The 21,239-nt window shown below is 43.3% G+C and overlaps 1 protein-coding gene and 2 pseudogenes across 2 annotated transcripts; 1 reads left to right on the plus strand and 2 right to left on the minus strand.

The window, feature by feature from the left end:
• Positions 1-6,787: 6,787 nt before the first annotated feature.
• LOC149127249 (UDP-glucuronosyltransferase 1A7 pseudogene) lies at positions 6,788-7,962 on the minus strand (annotated as a pseudogene). The gene is made up of 2 exons (XR_016231850.1): positions 6,959-7,962; positions 6,788-6,868 (listed from the first exon to the last, which is right to left on the minus strand). The product of XR_016231850.1 is annotated as a UDP-glucuronosyltransferase 1A7 pseudogene (transcript).
• An 8,462-nt stretch (positions 7,963-16,424) lies between these two features.
• On the plus strand, positions 16,425-17,883 carry LOC149127250 (cytochrome c oxidase subunit 7C, mitochondrial). The gene has a single exon (XM_089328905.1). It carries the CDS (start codon positions 16,547-16,549, stop codon positions 16,736-16,738), a length of 192 nt encoding a protein of 63 aa, XP_089185031.1. The 5' UTR covers positions 16,425-16,546; the 3' UTR covers positions 16,739-17,883.
• A 621-nt stretch (positions 17,884-18,504) lies between these two features.
• Positions 18,505-19,454, minus strand: LOC149127251 (UDP-glucuronosyltransferase 1A8 pseudogene; annotated as a pseudogene).
• Positions 19,455-21,239: the final 1,785 nt, after the last annotated feature.

The raw sequence follows: 21,239 nt of genomic DNA on the forward strand, positions 1-21,239 counted from the left end.
ACCGGGCCCGCCCCTGCAGCCGTGGTTCCGTGCAGTGGCTTGCTTTAGCCAGAGCCTAGCAGCGGACTTGGAACTGGTGCGGACCAGGGGAGTCCAACTGTTAAAGCATCCTGAGGGCTTGTGTTGATGCGATGCAATTTCTGCCCAGTGCTCTGAATGTCAAAGTAAAGAAATTCAATAAAATGCAAAGAAGCTGGCAGGAGCCCCGGGGGGCCGGCGGTGGCATCTGGTGAGCTCTTGCTGGCCCTTAAAAATCTGGGAAAGAGGGTGTAAATCTCGCGCCGGCCCGTACTCATATCTGCAACAGGTCTCCAAGGTGAACAGCCTCTGGCATGTTATAACAGTGTAAATGTTAAAAAGGACAATTACAATTGGGTTAATTTCTGTAAAGGAGAGACTCCATGTCTATTGCCAGGCTCTGTTGGCGGGTCTCAAAGTGGCGGTGCACAAGACTGGCGCAAAATTCAAATTTGGCCTTAGAGACTGAAGTGGACTGGGTAATTCTCCTCCCCCTTGTCTTATCTCAGAATTTAAAACTTTACCTTAGAACCAGGTCTGGTCCAAAGTCTACTCCCCCTGTCTTATCAATGGAACAAATTGGTATCCCACCCTTCTGATGGCTCTTCCGTTTTATCTCATGCAAACCAGAAGATATTACTTTGCAACTTGCTGAACTCATTTTACAATTTGTTTTAACAAATTTCTGGGTGGTCAGTACTCAATTTGAAACAGTAATAGGTAATTAGAACTTGTTTTAGATAAATACAATTTCAATTTTAATTAAATTCAGATAGAGATATATAATATCAGCATCTGAAGTCATTTAGGTGTAACAGCGAATTTAAATTGGGTAAAGACAAATGAGATAAGTGTCTAAATGTAAACTTTGGTACGTTCAACACCTTATGTTCTATAGAAAAACTACTTAAATTTGCTAACATGTTTTCATAGATTGTCCACATAAAAATAGTTCAATATCACTTAAAAGTAATTAATGCTGAAATTTAATGTGTTACCTTGTTTAAAAATGTTGTCTTGACAGATAAAAAACATCACAAGTATAAAAATAAAATGTTTCAAGTAAGTTAAAGAGGGTGTGTAAAAGTCACAAAAAGTTATAAAAAAATTTTTGGACATGAAAGCTATTACTGATTCTCTGTTAAAACAATAAGTTAAAGTAATCTATTATGTTCTCTTGATGTCTCTGTTAAATTCTAATTGTTTAAAAACAACTGAGTTTTTATTAAGAGCTATGGGTTATTTAAATATGTGCTTATTTTCTAACATTTAAATAGTCACCCTGTAACAATGATCACATTTGGTCTGTATTATGTCATGATATAAAATGGTATTAATACAAATGTCTGAAAATTATAAAGTCTGGTAATCTAGTGTTACTAAACATAATGGTCATCTTGGTGAAGGGGCCCCAGAGGCCTAAAAAAGTTAAATGTGCCTTGTAAAATCCTACAGGTGCTTTCAAAAATGCTATGTAAAGTAAACAAGTGTCTCTTCTTGGTTAACAAGTTTGTAATTTTAAATATGACAACTTAAGGTCTTTTGTCATCCACAGTTTTGTATACCAGATTTACTGCTCATAAAACTAAAGCGTTGTTGGTTCTGTGTTTAACTGTCCTCCTATAGGTTGCAATGGACTTTTTCCAGCTACATCTATTGTATTCAGTACTTTGGGATGACTCTGTAAACTGATAAAGTCAATAATGTATTACAGCCGGCGCCGCGGCTCACTAGGCTAATCCTCCGCCTAGCGGCGCCGGCACACCAGGTTCTAGTCCCGGTCAGGGCTCCGGATTCTGTCCCGGTTGCCCCTCTTCCAGGCCAGCTCTCTGCTGTGGCCCAGGAGTGCAGTGGAGGATGGCCCAGGTGCTTGGGCCCTGCACCCCATGGGATACCAGGAAAAGCACCTGGCTCCTGACTCCTGCCACCGGATCAGCGCAGTGCGCTGGCCGCAGCGCGCCGGCCGCGGCGGCCATTGGAGGGTGAACCAACGGCAAAGGAAGACCTTTCTCTCTGTCTCTCTCTCTCACTGTCCACTCTGCCTGTCAAAAAAACAAAACAAAACAAAAAATAATGTATTACAGGTACCAATTGGAAAAAAGTATAGTTAACTGAGGTTACTAAGATCAGAAAGTAATTCAAATCAATTGGTGATTTATAAAAAAGGTTAAAGATTTTAACAGCTATTACTGAAACTGCTTTATTGTTCTGATGTATGTGACCCTGTAGTTTGCTGTGAAACTAAATGCATCTATCTAAATGTAGTTAGCCTTTAAATCAACTCCTCTGTATCATTTATGTATGTTTTTCTAATGTCTCTGCTGGACTAAATGTTATGTATACAAGAAAGTTATCTCAAGTGTTCATATTGCTGTAGAGCTTGACTATATTATAATCTGTAACAAAATGTTTCCCGTAAGTTTAAACAGCTAAAGTTAATCAAAAATTCGTGTAACTTAAATCTCTGTAAACTTGTTAAAAAAAGACTGGAAACATTTTATATACTTGTGCTTAAATTTGCTGGTTAAACAAGCTACATCGTGTTGGGTATTTAAGAGATGTTTCCAAGTACATGTATTCTTAACATTTGTAAAGGACATTGGACCTTCTGGTAAGTGTTTTCCTAAGTTGTTGTCTAATAATTAAATCTGCTTGCTAAGTTTTCATTTGATATTACTCTTAAAATGTTTGTGCATTGAAGAGCTGCCCTACCTTTTTGACTCTATTGCCATATATGATTATTCCTTGTGAGATTACTTAATTACTTAAAGACTAGCATAGAAAATTAAAGCCGCTGCCAGGCAACACCACACAGAGTTAACATATCTGTTTTGCATCTGTGGTGCAAGGTTTTTAAGCATGGCTGGTAACTGGTAAGATTTTGTAGTGATAATCTTGGCCATATCCTTGCATAGTGAGGATGTAAGTCAGTTCTGTTAAAGGTCAACCATGTTCAGAAATCAGAGTAAGCCGGCGCCGCAGCTCACTAGGCTAATCCTCCGCCTTGTGGCGCTGGCACATGGCGTTCTAGTCCCGGTCGGGGCGCCGGATTCTGTCCCGGTTGCCCCTCTTCCAGGCCAGCTCTCTGCTGTGGCCAGGGAGTGCAGTGGAGGATGGCCCAAGTCCTTGGGCCCTGCACCCCATGGGAGACCAGGATAAGCACCTGGCTCCTGCCATCGGATCAGCGCGGTGCGCCGGCCGCAGTGCGCTGGCCGCAGTGGCCATTGGAGGGTGAACCAACGGCAAAGGAAGACCTTTCTCTCTGTCTCTCTCTCTCACTGTCCACTCTGCCTGTCAAAAAAAAAAAAAAAAGAAAAAAGAAAAAAAAGAAATCAGAGTAACTCAGCCCAGCTAAATATTCATAAGAAACATGCCTATAACTCTAGACTTCTAGTCTAGGCAACAAAAATTAGAGGTGGGACTGAGCACTCCCTTGACTTTCATTCTCTGGTCTGATTTAACAAAAACCAAGAAGAAAAGAAAGCTGGGCATCAGAAGCAATGTAAAGATGGGTGGCAGGCCTATTACAGGCAGCTCTGTACAATGATCTGCCCTCAGGGAGACCCAGCAGGCCAGGCCACTGAAGCCTGGGCTTCAGCAGAAGTCAGCTTATAAAGAGCCCTGGGAGCTCTGCCAGCCAAGAGTTTAATCACTGAAAATGGACCTGCCCTGGAGTGGAAGGACTTCAGGTCAGAGCCACAGATCTTACTGGCTCTAAGCTGAAAAGCCCTTCACTCAGCCCAGCTTTCAAAGTGACCACTGCAGCTGAGGGGACGGCCAAGTAGGGTCAGCAACACTGCAGGCAGAACTGTAAATTTCCTGTTGGAGATGCCACCTGCCTTTACCTGGCCAGCTCTCCTCCCAGGCCAGCTAGGTAATGGAAGTCAACAGAGTGCCTTCCCCAAGGAGGTTCACACCTCCCTTAAAATGTACCCTATGTAAAAAAAAAAAAATAAATAGGTCTAGGTCCCTTAACTTACAAGGCCTAAAGCCCACCAGGTTATTATCAAACCCTTCTATCAGGTTCTCTTTGCCTCTCAATCAGAAAACTTATTTGTAACTTGGACAATACCTTTCTTGACTCCTTTAATAGCAACTCTGTCCTTTGTTCTGTACCCTGTCTGGCCCACTCCTGGGCCTCATTCTTTTGTAATTTTGCTGCTTATTAAAATCAGTGGTATACAGACATTCTTGTAATTTCTCAAAAGAAGACATAAAATGGCCCAGGAGATACATTTTTTAAAAATTCAACATTACAAATCATAGGAAGCTGCAGATTAAAACCACAATGAGAAATCTGAATGCCCATTATTAAAGAGAAAAAGACATAATGAGAATTGGCAAACACAGGAAGTTAAGGGAGCCCTTGTTGATGGGAATGTCGTCAGTACAGCCACTGTGGAAAATATATGCTGATCCCTCAGAAAACTAAAAGTAAGGGCATTGGTTTAGCAATGAAGGTGCTGATCAAGATGCCTGCATCCTATATCAAAGGACCTGCTTTGATTCCTAGCTCCTGTCCCTGACTCTGGAGGCAGCAGTGATGCCACAAGTAACCGAGATCCTGACAGCCACATGGGAGACCTGGATGGAGTCCTAGCTCACAGCTTCACACTAGCCTAGTACCGACCACTGCAGGCATTCAAGGAATGAACCAGCAGAGAGCTCGTTCTCTCAAAATAGTTTTAAAACTTGTAACTAGAAAATGGAATTGCCACATGATCCAGCAGTCCTTCTTATGGGTATTTACCCAAAAAAACTGAAATCATTTTGTCAAGGATATGGCTGCACTCGCATGTTAATTAAAGCACTATTTGCAATAGCCACGATATGGAATCAATTAAAGTGTCCATCCACGGATGAATACATTTTAAAATGTGTTCTTTATATACAGTGGGATACTAGTCAGCCTTGAACAAAGAATATTTTTTGAATATGAAAAAATCATTTTATCTACCCATTAACACTGTCACATTCTTCAAAATGTGGTTCTTAACTCAGAGAGAAAATCAATGAAGTAAAAAACGGGAACATAACAGAGAAAAGTATTGGAAACGAAGTTGATCCTTTTTGAGAAGATCAGTTATTTTGGTAAAGCTACAGGTAGACTAATTAAAAAAAGAGAGAGGAGAAATTTATTATCAGCATCTGAAATGAGATACATGATATCACTAGAGATTCTACAAATGTTAAAATGATACTACAGGAATATCACAAATAAGTTTATGTCAGTAACCTACAACGTAGATGAAATGGACAGTCACAGAAGAAATAACCTCTACCAAATACATTCAAATTAAATTGACAATTCAAAATTCCCTACAAACAACAACTCAAGCCCAGATGACTTCACTAATGAATTCTAACAAGCTAAAGGAAGAAATAATACCAATTCCCCACAATCTATTACACAAAATAAAAGCACAAGGAATTTCTTAATTGAATCTAAGATATCAGAATTAGCACAATACCAAAACCAAATAAAGCTGTCCCAAGAAAGGAAAACTATGAACCCTCACGACTATAGATGCAAATACGCTAAGCAAAATTTTAGTGAATCCCATTTAATAATATATTAAAAAATATGTAATGTGTGAAAAGATAACACACCATAATTAGTGACTATCCTAGGAATGCTAGGCTGGTTTAACAGTAACCAAAAAGAAAGTCAATGAGGTTATACAGTCATGGTCATAGTATTATTGGCATAGTATTATTAAAAAACAGCCAACAAGCCCAAGAAGAAACCCAAGTGTCCACCCACAGATGAATGGATGGGTAAAATGTGATACATGCACTGCTATATTAGAATGCGATTTGTAGAGACCAGCACTGTGACGCAGCAGATTAATCTGCTGTCTGCAGCACTGGCATCCTTTATGGATGCCTGTTCGAGTCCCAGCTGTTCGACTTCTGACCCACCTCCCTGATAATGTGCCTGGGAAATCAGCAGAAGGAGGCTCAAGTACCTGGGCCTCTGCACCCACGTGGGAAACCTGGATGAAGCTCCTGGCTCCTGGTTTGTTGCTGATGAAAGATCTCTCTTTCCCTCTCCCTCTGCAACTCTACCTTTGAAATAAATAAAGCAATCTTTAAAAAAGTGCCATCTCTGTTCTATTGACAAGTGAGAACTGCAAGGCAAAGAACAGCTTGATGCTAGAGGTTAATACAGCAGGTGTGAGTTTCCATTGGAAACACATTTTATATATGTATACATACATAAAAATTCTAAAAATTTTGTGAAATATACATATAGGGGTGCTGAAAGCATTTTATGAAGGTCAGTATAGGAATAAAAAAAAGGGAATTTTCAGCTCTCACTGTGGTTTACAGTGCTTTGCAAAGCCAGTATTAAAATGAAACCTAGAGCCGGCGCTGCGGCTCAATAGGCTAATCCTCCACCTTGCCGCGCCGGCACACCGGGTTCTAGTCCCGGTCGGGGTGCCGGATTCTGTCCCGGTTGCCCCTCTTCCAGGCCAGCTCTCTGCTGTGGCCCAGGAGTGCAGTGGAGGATGGCCCAAGTACTTGGGCCCTGCACCCAATGGGAGACCAGGAGAAGTACCTGGCTCCTGCCTTCGGATCAGCGCGGTGCGCCAGCCGCAGCGTGCCAGCCACGGCGGCCATTGGAGGGTGAACCAACGGCAAAAGGAAGACCTTTCTCTCTGTTTCTCTCTCTCTCTGTCCACTCTGCTTGTCAAAAAAAAAATTTTAAAAAATGAAACCTAGAAATTATATACAATTTTATATGTCATATATACATCCATATAAGCTAGAGCAGCAGGATAAAATTTGCTAACACACCCTTAAAGGAATTGGCCAAATAACTCATTACACCAGAAAGAAACTCTGACTGCAACAAAGGTAAATGACTAATCAGAGGAATAAGAAATCTTGTGAGTTTTTTTAAGTATCAAAACCCAGATTCAGGAAGACAACTCACCTTCGACAAAGGTTTCCCCTGCTGGCAGTTGATGCCGCCAATGTAGACCATGTTGGGCATCACAGGCATGGGATATCCCAAAACAAAGTCAGCTCGTAACAACCAAATTGATGTGTGGCTGAAGAGATCGTAGGGTGTGACATGCGTTTCGAGAACTTCAGAAGCAATTTCTAAGGCATTTTTTAAAAAATAGGAGCATATTAAGCGCTCCTCCAAGTGGATGAGAAGGTTCCAAACTCTCTCCTTGAAGGTCATGACATCTGAGAACGCCAACCAACTTCTGGGTACGTAAGAGAGAGGATAAGGGCACTGCGTAGCTTCTTCAAGACAATGGCAAAATACTCCCCTGGCGAAGACCACGGAGGGCAGTGAAAAGTATTTGGCAACAATTAAGCCACACATATCAAAAGGGTCCAGGAACACAGCATCGAATGAATTCTGCTTTATATATTCCACTAATTTTTTGTCATTAAATAAGCTCCTACATTTGGAAAATATTATTTCATAAATTCCTCTGGATGAACCCGTTATTAGATAAAATAAATTATTCTCCCGAATTTTCCATTGAGTTTTGGCAAAAATCATGAACTCACGATCCAAATCCTGCAGAGTGTAAGACGTCGCGTAGGTCTTCACTGTACAATTCAGCGACTGTGCCAGTTGCCATCTCACCTCTGGCATGACTACGACCACCTCGTTTCCTCTCTGCATGAGTTTCTCCACGACTGAGCGCATGGTCAACCAGTGGCTCCCTCCCAGGGGAACCACCAGTAGCTTGCCTGCCTCGCCAGCACCAGAAGTCAACAGCAGACACGCACAGAGAGGAAGGAGGCCACTCACAACTGCAGGAGCCATCAGTAACCACAGCTCCAAGCAATGCACCTGCTGGGAGTCCAAGCCCAGTACTACAGCAGGCAGAAGAAACACGGGCACAAAACCTGCCCCAGGAAAGGGAAAACTTTCCTCCAGGTTAAAACAAAATTCTACCCACTGCCAATGATTTATTTGTGAATCATATGACAATCAAGGAGAGGGTTCTTGATATGCACGTTTGTATGTTTTCTAGAGAAGAGTAGCTTTTGAACTATGTCCTGGGGAAAGATCACATCCTGGATTTCAAGGTGAGTTTATAAAGTGTTATTAAGCAATGCTGTTGGACTTTGGAGACTCAGAAAGATTAAACAGAAAATAAATTTGAATAAAGCTTGCATTTCTGCAACTTGTCCCAAAGGCAAATTGTGTGTGGGGCCGGGGGGGGGGGGGGGTCGTCAACTTATCAAAAGTTCTTTCCTCAAAAGAAATCGGTTCCTCTCCCAGGTTCCCAGGGGGAAGGGACTGACTCCTCCCTGGCAGGGAAGTTGCTGTGGACAAGCTCCCTTGCCATGCTTGTCCTCTTCTATTTTTAGCAAGATCCTCCTTCCATTTCCATACCCTACGAGACCTCCAAAAGGCTGAAATAACCATGACCATCCCACCTCCCCCGGCCATCACAGGGGGTTGATGGAACGTGACTGTCATCTATTTTTTTATTTTATTTTTTATAGAAAGCTTTTATTTAATATAAATTTCCAAAGTACAACTTTTGGATTACAGCAGCTCTTCTTCCCATACCCACCCTCCCACCTGCAAACCATCCCACCTCCTACTCCCTCTCCCATCCCATTCTTCATTAAGATTAATTTCTAATTATCTTTATATACAGAAGATCAACTCTATACTAAGTAAAAATTTTAACAGTTTGCACCCACACAGACATACAAAGTATAAGGTACTGTTTGAAGACTAGTTTTATCATTGAATCTCATAGTACAACACATTAATGACAGAGGTCCTACATGGGTAGCAGGTGCACAGTGACTCCTGTTGTTGATCTTTAACAATTGACACTCTTATTTATGGTGACTGTCATCTATTTTAAGCCACTTTCCCTAGATATGCGGTCACCTGCCCCATGCTTGCCTCTCTCTAGCCTCTGTGTTTCTGTGTTCTCAACAGTGGTTTATGCCTCTGCTGCGGGCCCAGCCACATGGACCACGTGCCCTTCCCTGGGAAGCTCAGTATTTGTCTCCTGCACTCCCTGAGCAATCCTTAGGGCCAAGAATGCGCCTTCCTATTTTCATCCTCCTTCCGCAGTGTGCAAGCTCTGCATTGCACAGTGAAAGTTCACAAGGAGTGTTCATAGCAGAGGCTGAGTTTAACTGGGCAGATTTTCCAGCCCAGAGGTTTAGGTCAGGGAACACGTGAGGAGCACATCGTGAGGGAGCCTACAGCCACCTAACAGCATCATCTTCCACAGGTGCACACAGCGACTCCTCCTGGGGTACGCTGACTATCGTGAGGCTTTGCTTAGACAACATCCCCCCCGCTTACTGTGGAACTTTCAGATGATTGTCTTAGAAAAGTCCAAATAGAGAGAATGGCATCAGAAGGACATAGAACAGGAAGTATCAGGTTCTACTACCTTCTACGGAGAGTTCACCTGGCAACTAACTATTCACAAACCGGATAATCCTTTAGGTAACCACAAGCCCTGCAAACCCAGATGGGGAGGATCGCCCTAGCATTCCTGGGGGGTTTCCCAGAAGCCCACTCTTGTCTTACTTCTTAGGGAGCAATACAAAGGGACTTCAAAGAGTTTGTGGGAAATGAATTAAAACATGCACTTATTTTGGTATAAACGCATTTTTAAATTCTTTTGGAGAGGCAGACAAAAGTCCCTTCTACCAGTTCACTCCCCAGATGCTGACAACAGTCGAGGCCAGAGCAAAGAGGTAGGAATGCAACCCAGGTCACTCTTTAGGTGTGGCAGGTACAAAAACACTCGAGCCATCACCTCCTGCCTCCCAGGCTCTGCAATGGCAGGAAGTTGGATTCAGCAATCAAGGTGAGGAATGGAATCCAGGCACGCCGATGAGGGATGCAGGCAACACCTACTCCTGCTGTAAAAAATTTTGGAACTCATGCATGGTTTTTTCTAATATGCATTTTCCATAAACTTTTTGAAGTCCTCTCATATGTATTTTGATGATTTTTACAACATGATTAACTTATCTTTCATCCCATCTTTCTATTGATATTCTAAAGTATCCTCATAGAATAAGTGTGTGGATGCGCCACCTGGCATCAGGTCACAAAGACAGGAGACAGCAGTCATCCTGAATCTTGGTGATACCTCCTGGTTCCTGCCAACTATGGCACCTGATCAGACATCAGACAAACTAAGCAACCCAGCAATCTGAGCTGGTCACACTGAAAAGCAAGAGAAGAACTTCAACCTAGCTTGAGTCTCTATACTGTTAGTATCCCAGTCCACCCTCAAAGCCCACCCAACCACCCCCTTAGATAGGGAGATGCTTGCCTTTGTCCATTATTTAAAAAAAAAAAAAAAAAAAACCTAAAGACTTGCACTGCTTGATCCAGAAAGTCAAGCAGCAGCTCCACTCATCTAAAAATCCCGGCCAATAACCCAGCAGTCAGGGAAACACCCATATCTGTGGACCTTAGATAACCAAAAGGGGCAGCCCTTCTTCTTTGGGAAGTAAAGCAGCACCTCTACTCTGCAAAAAAGTCCACGCAGTGGGGCCAGAATTGTGGCACAGTGAGTTAAGCTGCTGCCTGCGAAACTGGAAACACACATGAGCAACAGTTCCAGCTCTTCCACCTCAGATCCACCTCTTTGCAAATGCACCTGGGAAAAACAGTGGAAGATGGCCCAAATACTTGGGTCCCGCCACCCACGTAGGAGACCAGGATGGAGTTCCAGGTTCCTCGTTTCAGCCTAGCCCAGTCCTAGCTCTGTGGTCATTTGGGAAGAGAACCAGTAGATAGAAGATCTCTCTCTCTCTCTCTTTCCCTCCCTCCCTCTGTCTTTAAAATGAATTTTTTAAAGTCTACCCATTGACTCCATTCATGTAGATAAATTCCCATGTGTGCACATTAACTGCAACTTAGGCAACGGTCCACCACACAGCTCCACTCGGAAATTCAGGCATTCCTCACACATGCATTCCTAAGGACTATCGCCTTTATGCCTGCTTTCCTGGGAAATGACTCCACCTATCCTTGGGCCCAGTCTCCAGGCCTGCCCAACAGCAGATTCTAACTAGGGTAACTTCTTGGCCAGAGGAAACATCTTGTGATTACTTGACCAGAAGTCACTGCAGTACGCAGCACGCATTTCCACCTGAGAACACAGTCGAATCAGTGGACTGTGGAGCACATCCCGCAACCCCACTGACATCAGATCAAAGGTCCTGGGTCACCTACCCAACAACAACGCAACACAAGCACTGGCTGGCAGGGTCAACACCAGCCGGCTCTCCCAGAATGTAGGCTACAGTACATGATCTGTCGCTGCCAGTAGAGGGGGCTAATTCCACAGAAAGCAACGCAGAGACACTTAGGAAGAATCAGGGAAACGTGACAGCTTCAACAGAGATGCATCAAGTTCCAATAATGCACCCAAAGACGTGAAAATATGGAGTGACTGAAAAAGAATTCAGGATAATGCTCAAAAAGAAGATCAGCAAACTAAGAATTTACTGATAGAGATTTTAGTGATTTTGAAAGGCAATACGTGGCCAGCACTGCGGCTCACTAGGCTAATCCTCTGCCTGTGGCGCCGGCACCCAAGGTTCTAGTCCCGGTCGGGGCGCCGGATTCTGTTCCGGTTGCCCCTCTTCCAGGCCAGCTCTCTGCTGTGGCCCGGAAGGGCAGTGGAGGATGGCCCAAGTGCTTGGGCCCTGCACCCGCATGGGAGGCCTGGCTCCTGGGTTTGGATCGGCGCAGTGCGCCAGCTATGGCAGCCATTTGGGGGTGAACCAATGGAAGGAAGACCTTTCTGTCTATCTCTCTCTCTGTCTAACTCTGCCTGTCGGGAAAGAGAGAAAGAGAGAAAGAGAAAAAGAGAGAAAGAGAGAAAGAGGAAGGCAGGCAGGCAGTTGGACAAATGAAAACAACAAAAACCAGGTCTTTGCTAAAAATCATTACCTTGAATGTAGTTTTATTAAATTCCCAATAAATGGCATAAAGTAACTAAATGAATTTTTAAAAACAAAGTCTCAACAACATACACCTCCCCCAGAAAAGACTCCCCATAATTTTAGACACACGTGGAATGAAAGAGAAAGGAAGCCATCCTCTGATGCCTCCCTAGGCACATTATCAAAGAGCTAGATCAGAAGCAGCACTCCAACATAGGATACTGGGATCACAAGTGCTGACTAAATCCACTGTGCCTCAACACTGGCTGCCTTTTGATTTTTTTTTTAACAAAGGTAATCAAAGTAATAAACCATATAAATAAATGAAAAGTATAAAACCATGAATATACTCCATAGGCACAAAAAAGGTATTTGACAAAAATCCTAAATTCATCCTGAATAAAGACTTGCAGCAATCTAAGAAGAAAAGGGAAATTTCTCAACCTGATAAAGGTTATCTTGGAAAAACCCACAACAAATACACTTAATGATGGACAACTCAGTGTTTTGCTCCTGACCACAAACAAGTCAAGGAAAATTACTCTAACCATTTCAATTCAACATTATTCTGCAGGTTCTGTCCAGTGCAATCAAGCAAGAAAAAGAAATAAAAGCAATCCATATTGCAAACAAAAAGAGCTAACATCAGCAACTGATAACACGACACTATCATGACCCACAAGGTCAGAATGTCTGGGCTCCCAGCATTTGAATCTTCATAGCAACATTCCTCATTGCCAGATATAGAAACAGCCCAGACGTCCACCAATAGATGAAGGATGAACAATGTGGTAAATCCATGCATGAAATCCGACTCAACCAGAAAAAGGAATGAAGTGCTGACTCAGGCTACAGCATGTATGAAACTAACTGAAAGCGGTTAACCTTAAGGGTCCACATGTGGTGTGATTCCATGTCTGTGAAACCACCAGACTAGTCTAATCCACAGAAAAGAAATTAACCAATGTCCAGAGCTGGAAGAATGAGAGTAAACGCAGTGACTGCCATAGGTATGAGGTCTGCTTTCAGTGTGAGGAAAATCATCTTGAATTGGATAGTGGTGATGATGGACCATACCTGTGAAAATACTAACAGACACTGATTTGTGCACTTCATTTATTTTTAAAGATTATTATTTATTTGAAAGAGTTATACAGAGAGAGAATGAGAGGCAGAGAGAGATGTCTTCTATCTGCTGGTTCACTCCCCCGTTGGTCACAATGGCTGGAGCTGCACGGATCCGAAGCCAGGAGCCAGGAGATTCCTCCAGGTCTCCCACATGGGTACAGGGGCCCAAGCACTTGGGCCATTCTCTACTGCTTTCCCAAGCCATAGCAGAGAGCTGAGTCAGAAGAGGAGCAGCTGGGACTTGAACCGGTGCCCATATGGGATGCCAGCACTGCAAGTGGCAGCTTTACCCATTATACCACAGTGCTGGTCCCGACTTGTGCATTTTAAAAGGGAGAACTTTATGGTGTGTGGATTATATCTCAATGTTTTAAAAAAGAACAACTGGGTTAGAATCCTGACACACTCACATGGGCAGTCACTCTTCCTCTGGATATCTCCATTTCATCTTCAAATTGGGTATACCATTAGAGCTGACCTACACACAAACACTTAGGGCAGCACCTGGCATGTGGGAAGCAGAGACACTCATTTATGCCAGCTTTTCTGGAATATTTCACTTGTAAGTTCTTCCTAATGGGACACACCACATATCTGGAGGTTCAATAATTTGTGGGAGGCTTGCAACAGCAGGAGAGTATTAACATCTGGCCATAGTATTTTGAAGACAACCTGAATGCATAGTGTCGCTCCCCGTCTTCGTGGAGGAACGACACAGGACCCTGCACTGTTCTTTTGTCTGCTCGGCCCTCCCCGGGTTTGCTGCTGGTTCTTCCCGGGTTGGCTACTGTCCCTTCCACCTCCATGGAAGGGCGGTTCCCCCTGGCCACTTTCCCCACTTCCGCGGGGGAGCGGCACACCGCCGGCCGGCTCTCTCGGGGGCTGCTCAGATGTTCCTCAGGTGTTCCTGGTGCATGTTGTCTCTCTCCTCCTTTATAGTCCTCTTCCGCCAATCCCAACTCTGCTACCCACACACCGAGTACGCTGCTCTCCTCCAATCAGGAGCAGGTCCTACAGTTTATTGGTTGAACTGGAGGCAGCTGTGTAGAAGCTGTTTCTCCCTTCTCAGCGTCATTTTGTGGGAGAGCAGATGCATAGAATAAGTCTTAATTCCAGTAACAGTCTAGTCCGAGTTGCTCCCCACACATAGTTGGTTTTATTCAACAATATGGATGTTGGAAATAACTGTGCTAGAAAATGGATATCGCCCACCCAATTAGGCTGTTGCTAATTCACTGCTTCCAGGCACTGTACATGCATAACTGCATTCAATCTGAATGTCACCTCTGAGTTGTCACACAGAGTTTAATCCCCATGTGACTGATTAAGAAGCTGAGGTTCTTACCCCAACGTTATCCAATTGTCAGAACTTGGGTGTGTATGAACTCAGCTCTGGATTGTGCCAGAATACTCAAATACCAAATAGACCCACTAACTAATTTTGTCTGGACTCAAAATGTCAAAATCCTGACTCAGAGCAAACTCCTCAGACTTGTCATTGATTTCCAACACCTTCTACACACAACTTAGGCAGACAGAATCTCTTTGGTTCTGAATCTACCTGTGTAGCTGTGCTTTATCTAAGAGCCTTCTTTCTTTCTTTCCTTCTTTCTTTCTTTCCTTCTTTCCTTCTTTCCTTCTTTCCTTCTTTCCTTCCTTCTTTCCTTCCTTCTTTCCTTCCTTCCTTCCTTCCTTCCTTCCTTCCTTCCTTCTTTCCTTCTTTCCTTCTTCTTTTTTTTTTTTTTTTGACAGGCAGAGTTAAACAGTGAGAGAGAGAGACAAAGGTCTTCCTTTTCCATTGGTTCACCCCCCAAATGGCTGCTACAGCCGGCGTGCTGTGACAATCCGAAGCCAGGAGCCAGATGCTTCCTCCTGGTCTCCCATGTGGGTGCAGGGCCCAAGCACTTGGGCCATCCTCCACTGCACTCCCAGGCCACAGCAGAGAGCTGGACTGGAAGAGGAGCAACCGGGACAGAATCCAGCGCCCCAACCAGGACTAGAACCTGGGATGCCAGCACCACAGGCAGAGGATTAGGCTAGTGAGCCGTGGTGCCAGCTTAGGGCCCTCTTTGAGACCTGAATTTATCTTCAAGAATTTTGCCTGCTTGATGCTTTATGTTTACAAATAAAATATGTAACTATACTGCCTTACAAATATAAAACCTAATAAAATATATATATCCCTTAATAGATACATAAAACTATATGTTCACATGTTTGTAGATATATATGTATATATATATATATTTATATTTATAAAACCCAACATACAAAAGACTGTATAGTCTGGTGTACTTCATATATTATGGATATCATGGCAGAATCTGCAGTACAAAGTCATAAGTAAACCCGTGAGCCACACTGAACTCAGTGCTGGTTCAGAAACATGCAGGGCCCCACCCTTGAGTAGAGGGAAAAGTACAGACAACACCCAGGTGGTGCTTAGTGCTGTGTTGATAGAGAGTAAAGGAGAGAGAAAGCCTTTGAACAGGCCCAGCCTCCTAGAATTGTGCAACTTGCAATTCTTACCTAGTCATGCCGAGAGCAGAAAGTCAAGCCCTATTTCAACAGACCTAAAACCACACTCCTACGGCAGGCATTGTGGCGTCGCAAGTAAAATCGCCTCCTGTGTTGCCAGAATCAAATACAGGCCACTTGGAGTGCCATCTGCTCCACCCTTCCACCCATGTGGGAGACCTGAAGAAGCTCCTAGCTCCTGGCTTCAGACAAGCCCAGATCCTACTATTACAGCCATTTGGGGACTGAGCCAATGGATGGAAGCTCTATCTTTGTAACTCTGCCTTTCAAATAAATTTTTTTAAAAATCTTTAAAAAAAAAAACCCTGCAATCTCACTACATTTTTAGAACAAGCATTATTTCACATTCCCATCAGCTGGCTGGAACAATACTGTAACCAAATGTGCAACATCTGAGAGAATATGACTCAGTTATAAGGTGTACTGAACAATTCACAGTGCATCCTTAACAAAATGATGTACTGATACAACACATCAGATGTTTCACCAGAATTTAACAATGATACATATGTAAGAATCCAATTAGTGCATCTGTCAGGCCTACTTCAAGGGTGGGAGTCCCGGCACAGCTGGTTGAGCTGCTGCTTGGGACACTTGCATCCCATGTTGGCAACGCTGCTTCCTGTTAGTGCATCCTGGGAGGCAGCAGCTGATGGCTCAAATGCTTGCCCCCCCCCCATGTGGGAGACTCATATGGAGGCAGCAGGTGATAGCCAAGCTTTTGGGTGCCTGCCACCCATGGGAGAGACCCAGATTGAGATCTGGGCTTCTGGTTTTGGCTTGGTCCAGCCTCAGCTCTTGTGGACATTTGGGGAGTGAAGCAGAAGATGAAGTATGCTTACACAGGGGAACAAGGTCGTGCAAGGAGCGAGGTTTCGTGTGGTTCCGCCATTTCTCCTTCTGCGGTCTCTGTGCCTCGCGCAGAGCTTCCAGCCGCGTCATGTTGGGACAGAGCATCCGGAGGTTCACAACCTCCGTGGTCCGTAGGAGCCACTATGAGGAGGGCCCAGGGAAGAATTTGCCATTTTCAGTGGAAAACAAGTGGAGGTTGCTAGCTATGATGACCTTGTATCTTGGATCTGGATTTGCTGCCCCTTTCTTCATAGTACGGCACCAACTGCTTAAGAAATAGGATGTTTTAGGTCATCCGTTTAACAGATAACAGCATTTCAAGAGGTTCAGTCTCTGGAAAATGGATCAAACTCTTGAACTCATAGCATACTAGATATGTTTGTAAATAAACTTACGACTTGAATGCTGAATGCCTCTTCTCATATATAGGGAATGTGATAATTGAGCGTGTGCTTGCTTTATGATTTGGATAATATTCCAGTATTAGTTTCTTAATCAAGATGTGTATGATTCAGCTTGTTATGTGATCTATTTATTTAATTTTTGCTCTTTTGGATTAAGACATTGTGGAAAATTGATGATATAAAAGAAATGCCAAGTTATCTATTGTCTATAACTTTCTTTTAAAGGGAGAGAAAAGATTTAAGAGCTTCATTTTTTTCTCAGGCCTATAGCATTAAAGCTGAAATTTTTGGTCTGATAATGGTACTGCTGACCAATATTAATCTTGTTGAGGCTGAATAAAAGTATTTAAAATGGAAGCATATACTGTAGGAAGTATTCCAAACTTACTATGGAGTTTGACTAGTAGCAAGAGGATAAAAGATAACAGTTGAATTATGCTTTAAAATCTTAAGGGCCTAATTTGTAGGGCTTTGTTTTAGGCAGGGGAAAGTAATTCGCAATTGAATATTTTAATAGTTTGGTTGCTTCTAAAATAAGATGGATGAATAATGTAAAGCAGATTATAAACTGGTAGTCTCTCTGGCTTCCAGATTTTGGTGAGAGGATGCTATATGTTTCTAGATAACATGTATTTCTGGATTCTTGAACAATTGCTCAGTGTGGTTCCAAATCATTTGATAGAACAAAATAGGTGCCTACACAGCACTTATAATGTTAGGCATCCTCTTAGCCTTAGTGTAAAACCACCTGATTTGCTAAAACTTGAAATTTTTATTCTGTTTATATGCTAGTGCCTGTCTTTAGACTCCTTAACAGCCTGCACTTGTGTGTCAGTTTGTTTTGATTAAGTAATCATAAATCTAATATCATGGTTGGGAAAGTTTTCCTATGAGACAGTAAGATTTCTTACCTTTGGAAAAAGTAGAAGCAAGAATAAGACTGTAGGATTGATAAAATGATCTTGTGATTTCAAATCTTTGCTCTATAATTAAACTACAAATTTAGCCAAAAAAAAAAAAATGAAGTATATCTCCACCTCTCTACCTTATAGAAAAAATAAATTTTTAAACCACTAAAAGATTTTTTTTATCACTTTAGAGGCAGCCAGAGACTGAAAGACAGAGAGAGCTCCCATACATTTGTTCACCCCCTAAATGCCCAAAATGACTGGGCCAGATTGAAGCCAGGAACTGAGATCTCAATCCAAGTCTCTCGCATAGGCAGCAGAGACCCCATCATCTGAATCATCATCTACTGCCTTCCACGGTCTGCATTAGCAGGAAGCAGGAACCAGGAGAGGGCAAGGATCACAACCCAAGTGTGTAGATCGGAGATGCAGGCATCCCAACAGACAACAGAAGATGTAGGACTCAAGCCTGCCCTGTAAGAGACTTTTTGATAAGGGATATCATGGACTTAGAGAAAAGAAAAGTTTCATTTACCCTTTGTTTCTCACTGTTCTTCCCAGAGTATTTCATATAAAATCACTGTAGACACATATTAAGGAGGCAGCATTATTAACCCACAAGTAAATGAACTGTCACCATCTAACTCGTTAAATCATTCCAGATGCAACAAAGGTGACTAACACATCACAGCTGAGTGAGGAATCTTACATTCACTATGCAAAGGGAGATTATTCTACAGGACAGAGCTCACCTTCGACAAAGGTTTCCCCTGCTGGCAGTTGATGCCACCCACGAACACCATGTTGGGCATTATGGGTTTGGGATAGTCCAAAATAAAGTCAGTCCGTAACAACCAAATCGATGTGTGGCTGAAGAGATCATAGGGTGTGACAGGAGCCTGGAGAACTTCAGAAGCAATGTCTAAGGTCTTTTTCAAAAAATAGCGGCAAAATAAATGCTCCTCCACGTGAAATATGTAGTTCTTTACTCTCTCCTCGAAAGTCATGACGTCTGAAAACCCCAACAAATTTCTGGGGACATAAGAAGGAGGACTGGGGCACTGTGCAGCTTCCTCAAGATGATGGCAAAATACTCCCCTGGTGAACACCACGGAAGGGAGTGAAAAATATTTGGCAACAATTAAGCCACACATATCAAAAGGATCCAGAAATACTGCATCAAAAAAACTATCTTTTAAATATTCCACTAATTTCTTATCATTAAACAAGCTACTACAATGTGAAAATTTCAGGTCAAAAAATTTTGTGGTTGAGGTCGTAAATGCAGAAATTAAACTTTGCTCTCGAATTTTCCACGCATCTCGGACAAAAACCATGAACTCACGATCCAAATCCTCAAGAGTGTAAGACGTCGCGTAGGTCTTCACTGTATAATTCAGCGATTGTCCCAGTTGCCAACTCACCTCTGGGATGACTACAACCACCTCGTGCCCTCTCTGCATGAGTTTCTCCACGACCGAGCGCATGGTAAACCAGTGGCTCCCATCCATGGGAACCACCAGCAGCTTGCCTGCCTCGCCAACGCCAGACATCAGTAGCAGGCTCACACAGAGAGGAAGGAGGCCGGTCATAATTGCAGGAGACATTGGGTAACTGCAGCCCTGAGCAACGCACCTGCTGGGAGTCCAAGCTCAGTACTACAGCAGGCAGAAGAAACACAGGCACAAAACCTGACCCAGGGAAGGGTGTGTTTTCATACAATAAAAAAATGATACAGTCAATGATTTACTCACAAGAACAATGATAAATGAGCAGCATTTACTGAGTTATGTGCTTGGATGTTTTATAGGCAACATTAGCCATGCCCTTTCTTGCAACATGAGTTTAGAAAGATAGAGTAAGGGATGATTTATACCTCAAGGGGACATACACACACGCACACACACACACAGACACACACAGAGAAAAATAGGTAAAAAGGAGACAAAATTAAAACAAAGCTTGTGCACCTGAAATTTGTCTAACTGTAAAATCCAGATTTTATCTTCAGATTACCAAAGGCTCTTTGTTCATAAAGAAACTGGCATCCCAAGGACAGACTGGAAGGTCTATAGCCTTGACCATTTCAATAGCAGTGGAATTTTGTTCACAGGAATCTCTGCTGATAAAAACATTGCCACTTTCCTCGTTCCATTTCCAGAAACATTTTTCTTCTATTTACAAACTTTTGAGTTGTCTGAAACGCTGAAATAGCATTAAGAACTGCTGTTCCATGGACTATCCCAGGGGTTTGATGACTGTCGTCTATTTTAAATTGCTTTACCTCTGCTGTGGACTCACCCCGATTGGCCTGGTGCACTCCTTCAAGATTCTGTGATTTTGCCTGCTACACTACCGAGCACACCCCAATGTCTGGGCATTCTATCTTCATGTTATCATGTGCTATGCCCTGCACAGAGAATGCTACACTGGAATGAGTTATAGTGTGAAGGTTATCTAGAGACCCTCACAGGTGACCCCACTGATGTGTGTCATGTAACATGCCAAGGAGGACTTAGGGATTCTCCAACCAACCTGGGCATACTCTATTACCAGCACAAGATAACTCCTTCTGGAACACCCTGTTGCTACACATTTGCTGTGTCACCATTTACCTTGGTAGTGGGCACTTTCAGGTAACTGTCTTTCAAAAATAAAAATCAGGACAGTGACATTAGCAAGTTGGCAGAATAAGAAATCTCAGAGGGAACTGGTGCTGTGGTGTAGCAGGTAAAGCTGCTGCCTGCAGTGTCAGCATCACATATGGGTGCTGGTTCGAGTCCCACCCGCTCCACTTCTGATCCAGTTCTCTCCTATGGCCTGGGAAAGCAGTAGAAGATGCCCTAAGCCCTTGGGCCCCTGCACTTGCGTGGGAGACCCAGAAGAAGCTCCTGGCTACTGGCTTCAGATCGGCCTGCCTCTGGCTGTTATGACTACTTGGGGAGTGAACCAGCAGATGGAAGACCTCTCTCCCCTGCTCCCTATCTCTTTCTGCCTCTCTGTAACTCTGTCTTTCAAATAAATAAATCTTAAAAAAAAAAAAAAGAAATCTCAGATTGCACTCCCTCCTCAAAGTTAAAACAGCAGCTATCCACAAACTACAACATCCTTTTGAAACCAGAACACTTGGAAACAAGTTAGAGACAGCCATGTGATCTGCAGCACCAAATGAAATCTGTTTTATAAGGGGAAGAACCTCTTTCTATGACCATGCTGTCTCTCCCCCTTCCAACATAGCACAACCTCCAACATGGAGGATTCCTCTGGGCCTGCAGTATCTACAGGGGGAAAAGAGGACTGGCAGAAGTCATCCAGCCACCGTAGACCCTGAGATGGTCCCTACACAGGCTACCCAGGCTTACCTCATGGGAAGCAACGGCAGACACAGACACGAGGCAGCGGTCAGCGCAGCCAGCTCATGGGTCTCGGTCATGCCCCGGTGCTCCTGCCGGCTGCCGCACCTTATCAG

The sequence above is a fragment of the Oryctolagus cuniculus genome, chromosome 3 (assembly GCF_051225735.1).
Source record: "Oryctolagus cuniculus isolate XC-2025 breed Fujian yellow rabbit chromosome 3, ASM5122573v1, whole genome shotgun sequence".
Classification (NCBI taxonomy): Eukaryota; Metazoa; Chordata; class Mammalia; order Lagomorpha; family Leporidae; genus Oryctolagus; species Oryctolagus cuniculus.